General features: G+C 35.4%; 1 protein-coding gene and 1 long non-coding RNA gene across 3 annotated transcripts; one reads left to right on the top strand and one right to left on the bottom strand.

The window, feature by feature from the left end:
* Positions 1-8,567: 8,567 nt before the first annotated feature.
* On the bottom strand, positions 8,568-16,411 carry LOC119081629. Of its 2 annotated transcripts, none has more exons than XM_037190681.1 (9): positions 16,285-16,411; positions 13,761-13,896; positions 13,295-13,691; positions 13,055-13,231; positions 12,743-12,993; positions 12,541-12,668; positions 12,344-12,447; positions 10,679-12,276; positions 8,568-10,381 (listed from the first exon to the last, which is right to left on the bottom strand). In XM_037190681.1, the coding sequence occupies exons 2-9, from the start codon at positions 13,774-13,776 to the stop codon at positions 9,471-9,473; spliced, it is 3,582 nt and encodes a 1,193-aa protein (XP_037046576.1). In that variant the 5' UTR covers positions 13,777-13,896; positions 16,285-16,411; the 3' UTR covers positions 8,568-9,470. The 2 variants fall into 2 exon arrangements, with proteins under 2 accessions (XP_037046576.1, XP_037046575.1); XM_037190680.1 differs by lacking the exon at positions 16,285-16,411 and adding an exon at positions 15,520-16,034.
* Positions 14,470-15,723, top strand: LOC119081630. Its single transcript, XR_005088502.1, has 3 exons — positions 14,470-14,712; positions 14,780-14,879; positions 15,025-15,723. It is a non-coding gene; the product is annotated as an uncharacterized LOC119081630 (long non-coding RNA).
* Positions 16,412-18,265: the final 1,854 nt, after the last annotated feature.

Here is an 18,265-nt window from a genome sequence, read left to right as displayed (position 1 = left end):
AAATAAAATTCGCAGGTGTGAAACTGCGAAATAAGAAATTCGCAGGTTTAAAACTGCGAAATAAAAAATTCCCAGTTTTGAACCTACATGTCAGTGTTCATTTGAGTTCATTTTTATACAGTGTATTAGGTCCCTTATTTGTTGCTTATTTGACGTTTTAAAAATGAGCCGCTCCTGCCTGGTTTAATTTACTCTGCCGTGAATTTACAACTTTGCTCAAATATTTGTTACTGTCGATCAACAATTTTTCCGCCACATTTAACGTTGCCATTTCCTGACCAATCGATCTATCGATTTCCCTTATATTTTCTTCGTTTTTTTGTCCTTATGTTCAAGATCAGCTCTTCTCACCTTAGAATTTTTGAAGATCTAAACAAAGTGACAGGAGACAAACAGTTATGGGAATATTTATAACACCCTTATATCAACGCACCATGCAGATGCACCAAAAAAAAGTGACATTGACAGTATCTAAGTTTGTATGAAAATTACTTTTTTGTAGTTTAAGTGAATTGTATGAAGATTTTTTGGACACTGTCCGGTTGTGGTATCTGTAATTTTGACGTGCATTTGCATGGTGCGTTGCTTATATGCATCAATAGCATCCTTGACTAGCTGTTGTTCTTTGCATCGACTCTTTATTATGCAGAAAGTTTGTGCTGAATACAGCATTTGCGTGGCTTTTGTCAGTCGTGAAATAACTGGATGTTTAAAATGACCAAGAATATCTTTCATTTCTGATAATCTAAGCCAATAATTATATGAAGTTTCGTTGAAAATTATTTTAATTTACTTTTAGAGCATAAAATCCGCTTGATTGTTATACTTAATTAAAGTCCTCGAAGTGTCCTACTTAGGACAGTAGGACAAGTAGGACAAATTTCGAAATAAAACGACAAAGTAGGAAAGTAGGACACTGTGGGAGCACTCCAATCTCGCAATTTTTAGTTTTGAACCTGCGATTTTTCTAGCTAAACCTCCTAATTTTCATTTGGAACCTGCGAATTTTTAACCAGAGCTTCCAACTTCCCTGTTGGTCCTGCGTTGGTTTTTTGGCAGGTTTGAAACTGCGAATTTGAACCAGCGAATTTTTTCTGCAGGTTTGAAACTGCGATTTTTTTTGTTCGCAGGTTTGAACCTGCGAATTCTTTAAACTTTCATCAGTAGAAAGTCATGTAAAATGATTGTCACAACGACCGGACTATAATGTAGAATTCGCAGGTTCAAGTTCGCAGGTACTTCACACACACATACAAATGATGCGGTTTTTAACTAATTTGATCAATATTTTATTGGGTGCTACGCACCCAACAAACTCGTTTGTCGGGTGCTCGCGCACCCATTGCCACCTAGAAGTCGGCGCCTCTGTGGATAGAGTAATTAACCAGCGAGTATTGTGTTCATTATGTTGCTTTACAACGAATATCTTTGAAGCAAGTTAATGTAATTGTTAAAATAATGAATCGGAACAAATGTTTTTCTCATATTTATATCGATTAAATCACTTGAAACTTTTAGCCGACAATATGTTGTGTATGATGCCATTAAAAATTATATATTTAAACAGCATCGTTGCGGACAAACAAGGATTACAATCGTTCAGCTGGAATGATTTGATCGAAAGACTGAAGATAAATGCATGAAAGAAATTGCAGCAATTTGTTATAATAACCAACAAGACAGATATATAATTTTTTGTTAGTAAATAATTTCTGATTAATAATAACAATTATGCTTCCATTTTCCATTCAGATGAACCATGTTTATGAATAAGTATACTGTGTTGAATGTTGAATGTGTTCTCGACAATATATCAAACTGCAATTTATAAATCCTTCATTTTCACAGTGTGTGTATATAATTAAAGCTTTTATTTTGGTATCAATCAAAATTATGTTAAGTTTTGCAGAAAAGTTTTATGATTTATACAGCGAATAGGATAGATAGGTAGAAAGTGGTTTGGCTTTTGGTTTCGCAAGAAATGCTATCTGGAAACAATGCACTTTTTCACCTTTAAAAGTCATTTCCTGAAAAATGTTTATATTGATTTTGGTAAATGTTAATCCGGCTATTATAAGTTGAATGACAGAAAAAATGTTTTATAATCATCTGTTAACGACGACACATAATAAGTGATGAGCTTTGGCTACTGTTCTCTTATACATAGCGAAATGTATGACAAAAATATTAAATCAAACACTACGAGATTAAGAAAATTAGAGAAAGTAAGTAAACGATTTAATGTTGAAATGGTGATCCAATAAATGAATTTTATTTATTTTTAACTTCAAAAAAGATTTCACAAGCCAACAGAATAGTTTTAGAGTCTCACGCTTCTCTAAATTGTCTTCCGCGTACGGACCAATATAGTTTTGAGAACAGTTCTTTTTCGTCCAGGTAAGTTTGCTTCAGATTTTCGATTTCAGCCTTCAGTCCATTACAGGTTTATATGTGTTCTGACGTCTGTTCTTCAGTTTGACAAAGTGGACAAATTGGAGAAGGTATTAATTTCATTCTGTTTAAATGTTTGTAAAGAAGGTCGTTTCCCGTTATTTTCCAAAAGTTCGCAACGTACGTTGGTCTATCTTTTGATTTCACAGATTTATTGTTGATTGATGCCGAAATTTTTCCATCTGATAATTCATTATTTTGAAGCGTGATTGCATTTTTTATGTTCTGTTTGATCATTAGGGTGGGTTGATTTTACCAACTTTGAAATCCGCACTTAGTGACATGTGTAGCTTGAAGAAACTAGACTTGCGGCATCATTAGCTTTTCGTTTCCACTCACTTTTCAGTACCGCACGGATGACTAAAGTTTGTATGAAAAATCGATTTTCAATAAAAAAAATCAGATTTTCGAATTCACTTGCGGTTCTCAAAAGTGTTCGAAATTCAATGAATCAAAAACAATGATCAATGATCATCGTTTTTGATTCATTGAATTTCTTGTTGCGCAGCTTTGATTGCTTTTTATATGTAAATTTACGAACTTTTTCCGGTAAATTCATTTCATATTTTTGAAATAGTGAATCTATTTTATTCACAAATGAATATTTCGATTTCAGTCGTTGTTCCGTGGTTTTGAAATTATTCCACAAGCTGTTCGGGGTTCTAATAATTCTTTCGTATGCTTTTAGGGCTGCCTCTTCTCTAGAAAATTGTATTGCTTTGTTTTGAATTATTTCTAGTTTATTGTTGGCTGAATTACTGGCTGTCAACAGTAATGTATCTTTCGATGCTCTCCATGTTGTTTCGCTCAAACTTTTCAATAGACTTCACAGTCATAATTGACTTTTTAACATTAGTCAAATTAAAGTTCATTTTTAGTTTATTCAATGAAGTTTTTATTCATAAATGAACAACCACTAGTTGGTGTAGAACTAGAAGTGACTTAGTGTTTCAGGGAAAGTGGAAGATTTCAGTGCAATACAAAAGAAGTTCAAAGCTAGCGGAAGCTTTTCAAAAGCAGAGATACAAATGCGATACATTATTTGGATTTACACGGCAACATGACTCATAAATTGATTTCTTCCGTTATAACGGAATTCTCTTTAAATAGACCTGTCAAATACTGCTATTCATCTGTTATCGATAACGACGACAAAAATAATGACAAGTTCTGAGTAATATGATCCTGTATACAGTACATGTTATACATGTTAAAAAATTGAAGTATTAGATTTGAAATCAACGATTGAAAACACTGCGATCGATGGAAGTAATAGACTCGATAATAATACTGCCGCAAAAAGGGCACAGATGACGTATCGATTTTTTTAAATTGATTTATCAAACTTCTAATTTGGTAAAAACTTGTTAGCATCAAAGTAATTGATTTCTGATTATAATAGAAATTGTAATGCCTACTTTTAAATAAGCAAAAGAGCCGAGTTTTTTGAGGAAAAGAATTCTTTGATGATCAATTTTTCTAGTGATTATTTTTGGTATGATACACAGGTGAGTGTGAAAAGAGCATTCTCATCCCTAGCTGTATTTATTTATACAAACAGTACAATTTGTCAACTCCAAGTATCTATATTGGAATCGATTTAAATCATGAATTGGTAATTCAGATTTCCGATTTATGAGGATAAGGCTCTAATTACTTTACTCACTAATTACAGCAAGTAAGTAATTTCAGTATCCTCATCTAGCTGGTTTTCTTTTAGTTAATGTCTGTTTCATTGTTAGTACACGATAGTGAAGTTGATTCGTACGAACATGTATTACAATTTTGCAAATCTACCTGGAGGTAATATCTTGGGGTGTCGTAATCATTGTGACTTACAATGGCTTCAGTGCGTTGGTGTAACTCGATCTGACCGACGAGGATTTGACAAACACATTCTTATGTATGACTTTTTAATTTATATTTTAATAAAGACTGTTTACTCTTCTATGTACACATTTTTACAGCGAAATAACTCTTACATGTTAGTTGCAATAATTGCCATATGCATTTATTCAAATAATTACCGTTCAGTGTTGTTGTTCTTTTTTTTGTTTTCTATATACAGCCAGACATTTATATGTTTTTAATAAAATTACAGTATAATGTTACTTTTATCATGAAAACGTTTTTATTTTTTCGTATCACTCTTTCGCGGTTGTTTTTGACCCGTAATTTTGTTTTTTTATTATTTTCTTTTTGAATAATTTATTCATAGTTAATGTGTAATACAACAAAAGTTTGAGGCCGCATACCCTTCCGATAGACATCAGAGAAGAAAGACGACAAGAACATTATGTCAAGCCTTTTAACATGAAGTTGGAATCATTTAATCTAAATATTTCATTGCCACGTCATTAGTGAAATGAAAATTTAAATCTGGAAAACTACACACTTGCTAAAATTGGAACTTTCAAACTACATGAACGTGAAAAGCTCCAAAATCTAGATTTGTGCACCGGCTGGGTTACGATAAATATTCTTAAAAATGACGTCATTTAGCGCAGCCACTTAAAACTGACTGAATTTGTATGAAAATCAAGCCGTTGACACCCCTTTTTTACAGTCTTTCCACCAAGTCGATGAACAAAAATTGAGTGGCGCACATCTCTACCAAAATCACTCACAAGTCTATGAAAAAAATAGTTTTATAAATTACTGTTCAAAAATCAAAATTTTTAATTCGATTTGCTCGGTTGGTCTGCCGGTTCGTTCGATCAATGTATTTTTACACTAAATTGCCGAATTACCACTAGGTTCAAAAGAAGAGATCGCTTACGTCAGTTGGTTGAAAAATACAAACGAACGTAAAACTACAAGATGTATGCTCTCAAAGCTTTTGAACGGTTCGTCGTCAGACAGAGAACCATTATTTAAAAGAAAAAATTACTCATTTCACTTGATTTACTCGTTCTAATAATTCAGTTTTTACGAAATAATTGAACTTATTGGTAAATGTCTCGAGGTAAATGTTTAAATCTATCAAAGTTTTCCACTAAATGTTTAACTCTTACTTTATACAAACTTCTTAATCGTAAATCTAGTCTACTTTTATGTTTATACGGTAACATAGCCATAATTTCCTCAAACTTTTTTTGTTTTTAAATTTTCATTGATTTTATATCCTAAACTTCTTTTTTTACATCAGAAAAATATTTTCTATCAGTTTTTATAAGCAACACATTTTATTTTTACAAAAAATGTTCAACAATTACAAAAAAAAATTGAAAATAAAAAATGTCTCGAGTAGAAAGTGGATTCTGAATGATTCTCAAATTGAGCAAATAATATAGGTTCCAAGAAAATTTATTTCTACATTTCACACCGCACTGAGTATTTTTTGGCGATAAGTCCGGGCTTTTTATTCGGAATCCTTTAAAGATTTTAGTTTCCATTGACATCATTGAAGTCCTTACAGTTTTGCACACGTAAATACTGTCACTTTAGTATCTAAGCTGTTGATGCTGGTATTGTCCATTTCTCTGATTTCTCTTATTTTCTATTTGAAATAACGTACGAAAGAAACCATTGAAACGGAGAATAACAGCAATAACAGCTCAGATACGAAAGTGGCAGTATTTACGTGTGCAGACCAGTAAACTCACAAATTCTAAGAAATTTTGATGCCAAATAGTAGACCCCAACGACAATCTCAATTCTCTACAACTAATTCAATTCAAAAAGAAGAAAAAGGACAAATATAAGAACCAATATGAAATCAAAAACGATGCTCAATCCTGGAAATGTTATTTTGTTAATTATCGATTTTATTAGCAGGCGATTAGTGATTTGTGAAGATTAAAAAATTTTTCAACACTTACACTATGTACACCAAACAAGCTTAACTCTATTAACTATTTATTGCTTTTCCGGATGGGATAGAGGCGTTTTATTCTTGACGATTCATTGGAAATGCTGACTGACAATTTTTGAACAATCCCGACAAACTTTGCAGAACTTACAGCGATAAGATTAAGCTAAGATTCCTATTCTGTGACAAGTAATAGCCTCCATTAATTGTTTAAAACACATGATAGACACCTAGCAGAATTCTTATTTAGACGAGTAAAGGGTCGAGAAGATGAACAGTATTTTTTAGTAAATCTAATCCAACATTATTCACAATATACCGATGCTTTTCCATGAAAAGAAGTGGATTCATACATATCAGAAAAGCTCAAATCAATAGTCATAGTGCAGTTTACGTCGGGTAGAGTGTTCGACTACTAACAGATTTATACGTTTAAAGTTAATCGGGTTGTTTATTAGTTAAAAACAAAAGTAATGTACTTCATACCTACAATTGTTTTGCTTCGCCTGACCATAAGTAACTTTCGGATTTCATTGGTACTTGTTGAACATGTACATGTTGTAACGTATCGTGATGATACTTTTAGCAAATCAAGCGTATTACAACATTTTTACGCGAAAACATATCACATTCCAACCTATAACCAAGCCAAACTAAACTATCTGCATACTAAAGCCGAGTTAAGTTTTATGTAATCCAACGATCGTAATTTGAGGCATCAGCGCTACGATTTTCATCACATCTCAACTGTCGAGAAACGAATAAGAGAAAAATGATTTGCTTCAACAACGTAGGAATCAGAGTCGGTAATTGGCTTTTTGTATAGTCTAAAATGTGAATGTCATAATATATGATTCACGATACTTGAGAAAATAGTTCTGGCAAGGTGAAACGTAAATCACCATTTATCGTGCTACTGAGGTGGAACAGTCGATGATAAGTTCCATTGCAAGGTACATTTAGGGGAAAAAGAAAACTTTGTGTACAACTCTTGTAAAGCAAAAATACGGGAATTTTCAAGGGATTCGTGTGGGTTGTAATTGTATACAGCTGATACGATAAAGCCGAGGGGCGCATAATGATAGAAAATTATTTCTCAGTGAAATTTTTTAGGTAAAGTGAAGATTGTGGAAAATTGAGTTTGAATTCATCTACTTTACCAGCTGATTCACTCATAATACAATCACACTGTTATGTAATTATATGGAACTGACAAACAAACCAGTTGAAAATGTTACCTGTAGGAGGTATCTTCGTCTCCATGTAATAGCTGTTGCGCGTCATACAAAAAAAATACTGCTCAAGCAGACAATAAACACCACATAGAGACAAAGTTACGCGCCACAGGTGAGATTTTCAACGCTTTTTTTCAGTGGGTTTAGTGTGACTATGAATCCAATATAAATGAAGATAAGCAAGCAGTGTGCTCGTATGAGTGGACCAACTGGTAAAACATTTGAAGCAAACCTAGACACGAATTTTGTTGACATTAGGTGTATTCCTGTCACCGTTTGTTGATTACCTCACAGCAAAAAAAAACTAGTCTCGTGGCTATTATAAATTAACTCGGATAATTGTAACTAACGGCAACAACTGTTAAATTCATCAAAGCTATCAACGCAGGGTATGTTGGCAAATTCATTTACCGAATTTATTGAAATTTACCAAAATTTACCGGGATTTATTGAAAATTTAGTGAATTTACCGAAACTCAAATTCGGTAAATTTTTGGTAATTTTCAGAAAATTTTGATAAGTTTTGGTAAATTTACCAGTAAAAGGCGCTGAGCTGACGGGAATACGCCTATTAACTTTAACAAAAGTAAATGGAAAATCCGTCAAAGGACTCGAAAGTCTTTGAAAATATCCTCACGGTCGTACAAAATTTTAGAAGTTCGAAGAAAATAAAAAAAAAATTGTGCCACTCAAAAATCAAGCGCATTCGCCCCTCGGATTAAAGCATTGAATGATTATATTAACGACAACAAAAACAAAATTAAATAAAAACTTTTTTTTAAGAAAAAATTCTTTAATACTTCCTCTCAATTTATCGAAAAACCACTCTCATACACAGCAACCAGAATAAATTTGAAAATTAATCTATGCTGGGAGCATTATGACAAAAGTGTTATGTGTTTTGTGTGTGTAAACCTAACAAAAAAAAAGATTTTTTTTAAGAAACATTTTTTTCCAACTTACTTAACTTCTGGTTTTCTCATTTTCTTTTTTAATTTTAACTTTTTTTCTTCTTTAATTAAGTTTCTATAAGCGTAGTTTCATTGTTAAATATTAGTAAATTAAATTAGTTCTTTTATTGTATTTTCTTTTACACTTTTATCTTTTTACTAATTTTTAAGATTTTTTTTTTTTCATGAATTAGATTTACGTCGAATTATACAACTGTCACAAACGTTTAGATATAAAGTTTTTTTTTTGTAGTTTGCCTTTTTTTCTTTCATTCATCCATTTGCTCATCTCTCTACCGTTTGATTCTCATTTTCTTTTTGCTTGTAATTTTTTCTCTTTTAATTTATTTTCCTTTTTCAATAAAATTGTCAAATCAAAACATTTTTATTCATTTTTTTTTTCTCTTTTTTATTTATTTTTGTTTTCTAAATTTAGGTATATAGTTGCTGTGTGGTTTTGTCTTTACAACTTGACGTAGCACATTGATTCATTTATTATTATTTTTTTGTTTTCTTTTTTATAGGATCCTATAATTTTTTGTATTTTTCTTTTTTTGTTTTTTTAATTTTTTTTTATTCTCATTAACACTAATTTTTTTTTGTTTTTAAATTAAACACAGAAAAAAACATTAATTTATATGTACAATCGACTTCAATAATTAATTAATTATTTTTAATTAATGTATGCGTAATAAGAAACTTACGGTTAAATTAGAAAAAAAATGTTTTCTCATTTAATTTTTCATTTTATTTTCAAAATTCTATCAAAAAAAAACATCTTGATGTGAATCACATTTTCACAAAAATTATTCACGATGAATATACCCAACTTAATAATTCGAAAAAATTATTTTTTTTAAATTGTTAAAATCGTCTGTCCTTGCTGAAGCACATACGCCCAATATAAAAAAAATTTCATTAAACAAAAACTAAGAAAATTCTTCTTAAAAAACAATGAACGAAAGAAAATCGAAAAAAAAGAAAATTTTCACCGTACATCATCATCAGCTATCTGTCCTTGTCTCACCTGCTTGTCGTGTTCACATTTATTCCCGTTGACGGCTGCCCACCTCCATCACTATTTTGAACTAATTTCGTTAATGTGTCACCGCTGCTGGTGCCCACAATGACTTGATTGGACGCACTGCCGCTCGGTGCCATTATGTGCTGTTGCCGAATATTAGAAATAGTCTGAGCATTGCCCACCGTTGCTATTCGTTGTACCGTACTGGACGCATTGTTTTTGTTTTGCATTGGCAACGCTATGTTCAACACTTTTTGATTCAGCGATGCAAATATCGGTTGTCCACGACTGTTTATGTTATTCTTGTTCACATACAAAATGCGATTCCTCTCGTTGTCGTACACCATGTTAATTTTCCGATTCGGTTGTTGCTGCTGTGACGCCTGTTGCGATGTCAAATGGTGCACGGTCTGCGTTGTTAATATTGTCGGCTTACCGCCGCTCGCTATACTCAGTGATGATGCCTGTAAGTTTTGTGCCACTGACGACGGGACCATATTCACTTTGAAATTGGACAACGGTGCTTGCATCTTCAATTGTAGGTCTTGTGTCTGCGTACCGAGCGCAATGTTGGATGCATTGGTCGTATGAGACGAACTGGACACCGAATTTATGATGAATTTGTTGTGAGATTGCGATGTTTGACCAATCAAAGTGATCGGTTGATGGTGAACGGCCGACTGGGGCGTCAAACTGTAATTGTGGTTCGATGCTACGGCGGCCGCATTTAGGGCAAGATTATTGCTAGTGACAACATTGAATTCGCCAGGAAATGCAGCCATTTTTATGTACGTTGCACCCTCAATTTTCGGCTTTACATCGGATGCATCGTCAGCCTTAATTTCGACCGGTCGTTGTTGGATGTGAAGTTTTCTATTGATGATGGAGGCCTTTTTAATCAGCTCGAACGCTAAAAATAATAAATGGAAGTTCAGTTCACATTAAAGTGCAGGTTTAGTGTGAATGTTTGCTGTGGGAATATGCGAATTGAGAATGAAGTTGGTGGAAGTTACGGTCCTCTTTACTTAAAGAAGTCGGGATCTCGTTCAAGTAGAACCTATCCCATTATTCTGGATCGTGTTGGTATTTACTACCGTTTCATTGCCGAAAATAAATCTTAAATCATGATCCATACAAACTATTCTAAGAGGAGCAGGTTGTTTTGTAGGACAGGATTCAAATGAAATCAAATAAAAAATCGACTTACAACTCTTCTCCGTGGGACCATTAGTGTGTTTTCGCAGCGGCGTTCCTGTTGCTGACAGTATAATCGTTCCTTCACCACTATTCGAAACTTGTTGAATAATCGGTGACGAGGATTGCAACTGGGCTGGTTGCTGATGCAAAATGAAAGCTTTTTGTTGCATCGGCATTGTGTTGCCTATGTTGACATTCTCCGTTTTGACGATTGCCAGCTGTGGAGCCTGTGAAACTTGGGCTATCGGTTGCTGTTTAAACAGGATAGGAACGACTTCATCATCTGCTGGTTCTTCTTTGATTTGCGACGATAAGATAATCTCAGGTGTGCGATTCGAAACGGCAGTAACATTGACATTGTCAGCAATAGGTAACGATGACACAATTTTTGGTGTATTATTCGATAGATCCGGTTGCTGTTGATCTGACGGTTTTTCTTTGCGGAAAAACGGTGTCTCAGGTATACTAGATATGGTGATCGTTGACGAACCGATCCGTTGTGGCCGATACGGTTGTTTCCGTTTGCCCCGTTTCATTCGATCGTCTCCAAGTGGTAGCAAATCTGAAGCTATTCGCTCGAAGCTGGTCTTCTTCGGATCGTCGATAACATCGTCTTCGAGAATACCGTTCCAAAAGTTGGCGTTCGTGTTGAACGATTTGAGATCATCAAATTGACATTCCTGCAGTATGTTTTCCAACATTTTCTCATTGTCCTCATTCTCCAAGCTGAAACTTAATTCCGGCAAACTTTCGCCACTTAAATTATTTTCAAGTAACGATGACGAGCTGTCGTGTCCTACTGTAGGCGGCTCGTCACCAGCAAGATCCTCGAATGTGAATGGACTGGTGCGAAATAGGTTGTCCTGGGCGTCCGTTAGCATAAAACTGGGCGGCTGTTCTCCGAGCCGTTGAATCTCAACTGTTAACGATGTGGCTTCGGTGAATGGCGATGACTGTACGCCTAATTCATTCGAATCTTCATTGTGTAAATCAGGCGGCGTCTTTGGACGAAAGTGCAGCCAATCTCGTCGAATTTCGTTCAGAAAATCTGAATATAAATCGTCATCGGTCTTGACTGGTGATTTCGCGCGATCAATTTGTATTGTTTCTGAAGGTATTTCGATTTTAACATCAGTCACACTACCGTTTCGTTCAATTGAACTGCTACTATTACTTGGTATTTCACTAAAATTTCTGTCAAACATTGACGATGAACCTAACATATTGGAACTATGACTACCAGCTAATTCGTAATCATCTAATTTCTCTTTTTTTACGTTAATCGAATTTTGTTCATTTCTTATCACAATATCACTGTCACCACATTCCAGTGGTGTTCTTGTCCTAGACACATTATCCATCGAATTTTTTCGATTTTTAATTAAATCCACAACAATACTGTCACTCAAGTGTTCTGTGTCCGTTTTCACTTTAACACTTGTTGCTTCTACATAGGGTCGCTGCTGCTGCTGTAACGAATCTGGATCATTGTCGAATATCGTATAGTCCAAGCCGGACCACCACTCATCCATACTAGTAGAGCAACGATCCATGATGACACGTCCACCGCGGCCAGTACGTCGACGAGCGAAACCAATGCACCGTTGTCTTTTGACGAACAGATCACAGTATTTAGCACTTTGGATCATTTCAATTCAAATTCAATTAAACCTACCGTCCATGTCCTAAAGATGTTAACGTGTACCGGTATTTCGGATCGCCCAAACCATTGTCCGTTTTCGATGTCCATGGCCAATTTCCAAATTCTTTTGTGAGAGGCTAAAAGGGAAAAAGTCTTGTTGTATAACGGTTCTGTTACCAAAAGGCCACATATAGAGAGGACAGCTGCAAAAGTCGGAAGAGTAAACTAACCTTTTGATACGTGCAGGGTTTGAGCCGTTTGAATACAAACGATCCTTCATCTTCGGCATTCTCATGACCTAAATGATTGGACGCAAGTGGTTCATCCTCATCAGATGAGGCTGGTTCAACGACAGGTCCTATAGAAAATATGGAAAAAGTGTTCGTGAGTTGATGTGGCGAAGAAGACAAACAATCCAATGAAAAATATTACCAGGACTTGGATACGGTTTGTCACGCTGTGTTGTTTTGTGCTTTCGCTTTTTGTACTGTCGCTTCTCTTTACGACCACTACAACTGCTGGCCATATCAGCTTCACGTTTAATATTGGCACCAGCTGTGACGGAATGATATTGTTGTGTCAAAAATGGATGATGGTTACCGACCCACGGTAATGGACTGGACTGTGCAGCACTGGATGTTGTGTGAGAGTATTGATTCGCGTAAATTGGAGCAAAAGCCGGCCTAGCAAATCAGTTGAATTTAGAAACATTTTATGGAAAATGCGAACAGTCGAGTAAAATACCTTGCTGCGGCTGATTTAACAGCATTGTTTGTATATTCGTTCAACAGATGGCCACTGAAATCCCTAGCCTGGAACCGTTTTTCAAATATTTCTATACTCAGATGAAGGGACTCCTGTTTCGTTTTCTCCCTTCGCTTCACCATATCCAACAGCGTCACAGCACGACTTAAGTCTCGCCTGAAAGACAATTATGTTCCGTCACATTCGTTCCCTTTCTACGGTCGCAAATCTAAAACTCACCTCAATTTCAACATTTTCTCATACGACGTTTCATCATTCTTTCGATTCTTCCTCGTCTGCATCTTTTCCGTACGTCTCCTAAACGCCAGATATGGATTGTTCGGCGCTGCACCGGGTCGATTTTCCGTTCGTATAGATAATATCAGTGGATGTTGCATTTTCAATCGTTTATTCAGCCAGTAATCGTACACGGTCACACTCAGTTCGTCGTCTTGTTTGAGCAGTGCTTTGGCTTCATTAACGGTAACAACGGTTTGGCCGGAACTCTTTTCTAAGCGATCCATCATTTCTTCGAATTTCAACGGCGTCAAATTCAGTCGACGCGCTTGCGACGTAACCCATGCCTCGTCAGCCGAATCCATATCGTAGTCGGGAATGTCTTGTTCCATACCGAGGGCTGTCAGAGATAAAATGGGACTGTGTAAGCATCTCGGATCACGGCTATACTTTCAACAAAAGAACTTACGTTGCATATGGATCATTTGGCGAGTGGGTTTGAAGTCGGCAGGGTAGCATTTTTCGTAGAAAATTCGGTCGGTTTCCAATACTTCGGGCGTGGGTATAATCAATCCAGTGCATATTGCTCGTTGAAGATGATGTTCCTGAAGTAGATAGGAAAAATGCAACTTTAGAAGTCAGCGGAAGTCAGCGACCAAATTTCAATCCAGAGCTAATTCCGCTCTCAACACCTTATCTAATACCTAACATCACTTAGCAAAAACGCCCAGAAATACGAGACTAAGTAACCTAATCAGCAGTGCTGATGTAGCACGATTCAGAAACATTTTCAAAAACAAATTGATAAAATTGAACTATTCAGTAGTTCGACGATAAAAAGCTGACAACGTTACGTGGGAATCGAAAAAGCTTTTGTCATCGACTTTAATAAACTCTTAGTCGTAGAGCTTAGGTAAATACTTTCATTATCTTGCTACTTCTTCAACGAACGTGATCCTTCGCAGTCAAGGGGTTATCATTGTTGCGGTAGATATCCGCTAAATTTTGATGAATATTTATTGTTTGGTCGTCGCTTTACTGATTTGTAAATGAGTTACTGAATGTCGGCTTGATATGTTTCATACTAAACAACAATCATTGGTCAAAGATGTTAAAATCTTTGAACTGGAAAAGCAACTTGTTTTTCGACTAAATGATTGTTGAAACGCAGCAATGATTTGATTTCTGACTCAGTGACTGTCAAAACAAAACGACCAGTTCGATTGCGAAATTATTTCAAAATCGAAGACCTCTGACTCATCATCTGTCGATTTTTTGTTTGTATCAAATGCATTTTGCCTAGCGCGTAATACAAAAAAAAACTCCACAGTGCCAATGGGAGTTTTTTTCCTCTTAATTCCGAAAAACGAATGAGCAATCAATGTTATTTCCATTAAAAAAACCTTACAAGCGAATGGCAGGTAACATTTTCCACTGATATGAATACCAATCGTTTTATTATGCGCTTTAATTGCTGATGATAAACAGAAAAACCAGCCGAACAAACATTTCTAGAATTTGGTTCTATCCGAAACTGATACTATTTGGCGGCAGAATTAGCATTTTATATGGATGGTTAAACAATCGAGTAAGTATTAAGCCAAACCTAAACTAAAACAATGTTTTAAACTCTTTATGAACACCTACAATGGTTGATTAAACACTAACCGGTAACACAATAGAATTATTGAAACATTTTTATGACCACTATGTAAACAGTAAACAAAATGTAGGCTCAACTTTTGTCGCAATAAATTGGTGTAAATTGGTGTAAAAACATGCAATTGCCTGAAATCGATTTATTGTTTTGGGGTTCTGGCTCTTGGGACATTCAACTGAAACCAGTGAACATGCAAGATTCATCGAAATAGTGAAACAATTGCCTAAATCATCATTCTCAGTCAATCAACACCGAAACGACCGAAACTGAAAATGATCAGGCAATTTTGACATTATAAACAATGTAATTTGTATACGAAAAAAAATCGCAGCTGCACTCGGATCATAAAACACAGTCAAAATTCATTCGTCTGTAAATTTTACCGCTGAAAATCGATAGTTTCAACAAAATTTCAGTGGAATATCTCGCATTTTCATAAAAGAAAAACATTTTCCATGTAAATGCAATTGTTTTGATATTTCATGGCGCGACAATAATTTATGTTCAAGATGGACGATACCTCGTTTTTCAAAGCAAATTAAAAATGGCCGACGCAAAAAAAACTTACAGATTCTTCTTCTTTTTCCATGCCGCTGGGCATCTGTGGAACAGCACGATTTATTGCCGAATGTTCTGGCAAATCTGGTAGTTCTTCAGTTAAATAAATGGGCATTGGTTTGGTGGGATCCAGGGCCCGAGCCCTAAATGATAGCTTCGACATTTTTTTTTCTGGTTTGACAGAAGGCCGCGACCTGGACAAAACACAATCGGGGTGGTGTGGTCCAATCGAGAAAAAAATGAACAAACACACGCACTTAAAACTACTTTCCAGGTCCGCAATGCGGTCCAATGGGACCTTTACATGTATTTTGGACCGCCTAAATCATTCCAATTATTTATTTTCGTACAATTTCAGTCACAATTTGTGGTAAACAATTTAGAACTGATTTCGAGTCGAAATTTTCACAAAAAGCCATTATGGCGGACTATGGTGAACTATTTTTTTCTTGATTGTCATCCATAATGCCATTCAGTTGCTATAAAATTTACTGCGTGTCACAGACAGTGTTGACACCACCACTTTCAACCGGAAAATAATTTGCCGACCTTGTCAACTCTTTGTAATTTGATTAAAATTCACTGATTAATATTCGAATTCAATTTTTTTTATTGTATGTCGAGAATGATTACAGCAATTACACAACAGATTATTATTTAGATGCTAGTTTGACTTTGTCATGGCGGACATTGCTAAAAGGTATGATTCGTTTTAGTGTCTGCAATTTTCGATAAAATCGGTTAATTTAAAATGTATTAAGATGGAATTAATTACCTGTTATCACGCACGATATGTTCTCACTTTAAAACAATCACTCTTAAGTTAAATCAATTCGTATTTCCTCAATTAAATCCGTATTTTTAAGATCACCTCCTAAGTCACGACTATGGTATTATTGTACTAAATTCACAAAATTTTATAGAACTCATGGCTGCACACTTTCATCAATTTTTATGGTGTTGGTTGTGAGCGTTCGAAAAATCTGTTGGCTTCGTTCATTTTAGAACCATAAAATTTTGAGAAAACCTGATAGGTGGTATCGATCGAAAAATATTATTGATTTATTGAAGTTTTGGTAAAAAATAAGTCTTAGAATAGTTATCTGTTTACCGAGGGAATAAACCGAAAATTCCAACAAAAGCAAAAGTTTACTTTTACGGCGTTCTATTTTCTCCCCACTGTAGAGAAGTGCACCTTTCTCACTAGAAATGTCCAATGAACGTCAACGCAAGGTATGGTCGAATGTCAAACTTTGTATGGAGCGGAGCGATTTCATATATGAAATCGCCATGTCCTCCGGTTTGTATAAACAGACCATACCTGGTCTATACTTTCATTGGAAATGTCATACGACCAATTGTAAAAACACACAACTTTCTTACCACGTAGGGGATAATGCTCGAGCAGGCACTTTAGGGACACCGGAAAGTGATAAGGGGGTCGAAAAATACCTCCAAATAAATTTCAAAACATCAAAAGTCGAATTTTTGATTTTTAGAAATTTATTTGGAGGTATTCCTCGACCTCCTTAGCACTTTCCGGTGTGCCTAAAGGTGACAGGTCACAATAACCGGCAACGTGTTACGCATGAAAAATTCTTTAGGGTTAGTTTCCTAAGGTCGAAGTTCGCAAGCCTGTAAACTTTGCGGAGGTCACGGTGATCTCCTTTTTATTAGATACACGGGAACACACATTTTCCATTCAAACAAATTCACCAAAATTGAATTTGTATGTCGTGGTCGTTTTTTTTATGTATGAAACGTAGTGTGTCACCTAATGAATGTACAAACCAGGTATGGTCTGTCCATACAAACCGGAGGAAATAGCGATTTCACACAAACAAACTCACCTTTCAATGAAAATCATTGAGAGGTGAGTTTCTTTATATGAAATGGCTATAGGTTTGTTCCAAGGCCATATGAATTGTCAAATTTCATCCATATAACCATAACCTCAATAATGCCTCTGTGTAAATCGCGTAGGCGACGTTGGTCGATTTGTATGAAATATCACGTAAGCGACGTTGCTATGGATGAAATTGTCGTTCTTCGGGTTGTCAAAGTTCGTGTTTACAGTTACTTGGAACAAACCTATTTCCTCAGCTCCATACAAATTTTGACATTAGACCATTAACTATAGAGTATACTTTCATTGGTGTCACCCGCGTTTCTACATCTGCGTGACCTCCCCAAAGTTTAAAGCCTTGGAAGTTCGCTTGGTTTACAATTTAGACATTGTAGTGAGCAGTTTTTCGCTTATGCATTTGGAACTCAAGCAATGTTTTCACCTAGCACATAAGTTCGATTATTCAATATTTAAATTTTTCAACGTAGAAAGTAGTGTCACCTACATTACATACAAATCGCGAGTTGGGTTTCAAGAAGGTAATGCCACGTGTTTACATTAAACCGCGGCTATTATTATAGAGTTGGTTGCATCCTGTCAAAATAAACTACATTTACTGCTTTGACTGATGCTATCATTTTGTATCTGATGAGAGCGCTAACGTTTCAAGGATTAATGCTTGATTTCCTCTTGACAAAAACGTACTCAGTGTGAGAGGCAAAATTGAATTTTATCAATTTTTGCTTTGTGTCCTTGACAGCTGGCTCTCTAACGGAGTACTTTTTGTTGACTGGAACACAGCCCTGCTACTAGCATGAACATACAAAATATTCGGAGGCTGATGAAATCACAGTAGGCACTGCGTTTCTTTTGTATAGATAGATAGATGACTTCGATGTGTGAGTTAAAA

This window comes from Bradysia coprophila, unplaced genomic scaffold, assembly GCF_014529535.1.
Source record: "Bradysia coprophila strain Holo2 unplaced genomic scaffold, BU_Bcop_v1 contig_358, whole genome shotgun sequence".
NCBI lineage: Eukaryota > Metazoa > Arthropoda > Insecta > Diptera > Sciaridae > Bradysia > Bradysia coprophila.
The sequence above is the reverse complement of the archived record's forward strand: the minus strand, read 5'-3'. Positions and strand labels throughout refer to the sequence as shown.

What these genes read in the sequence shown, in the direction of transcription:
- LOC119081629 (XM_037190680.1), bottom strand. Translation starts at nt 15,672, where the DNA reads ATGTCGAAGCTATCATTTAGGGCTCGGGCCCTGGATCCCACCAAACCA. An exon ending in CAAACCGTATCCAAGTCCTG is followed by an intron (nt 12,669 to 12,742) that starts GTAATATTTTTC and finishes TATTTTCTATAG; the next exon opens with GACCTGTCGTTGAACCAGCC. An exon ending in ACATCTTTAGGACATGGACG is followed by an intron (nt 12,277 to 12,343) that starts GTAGGTTTAATT and finishes GTTCGTCAAAAG; the next exon opens with ACAACGGTGCATTGGTTTCG.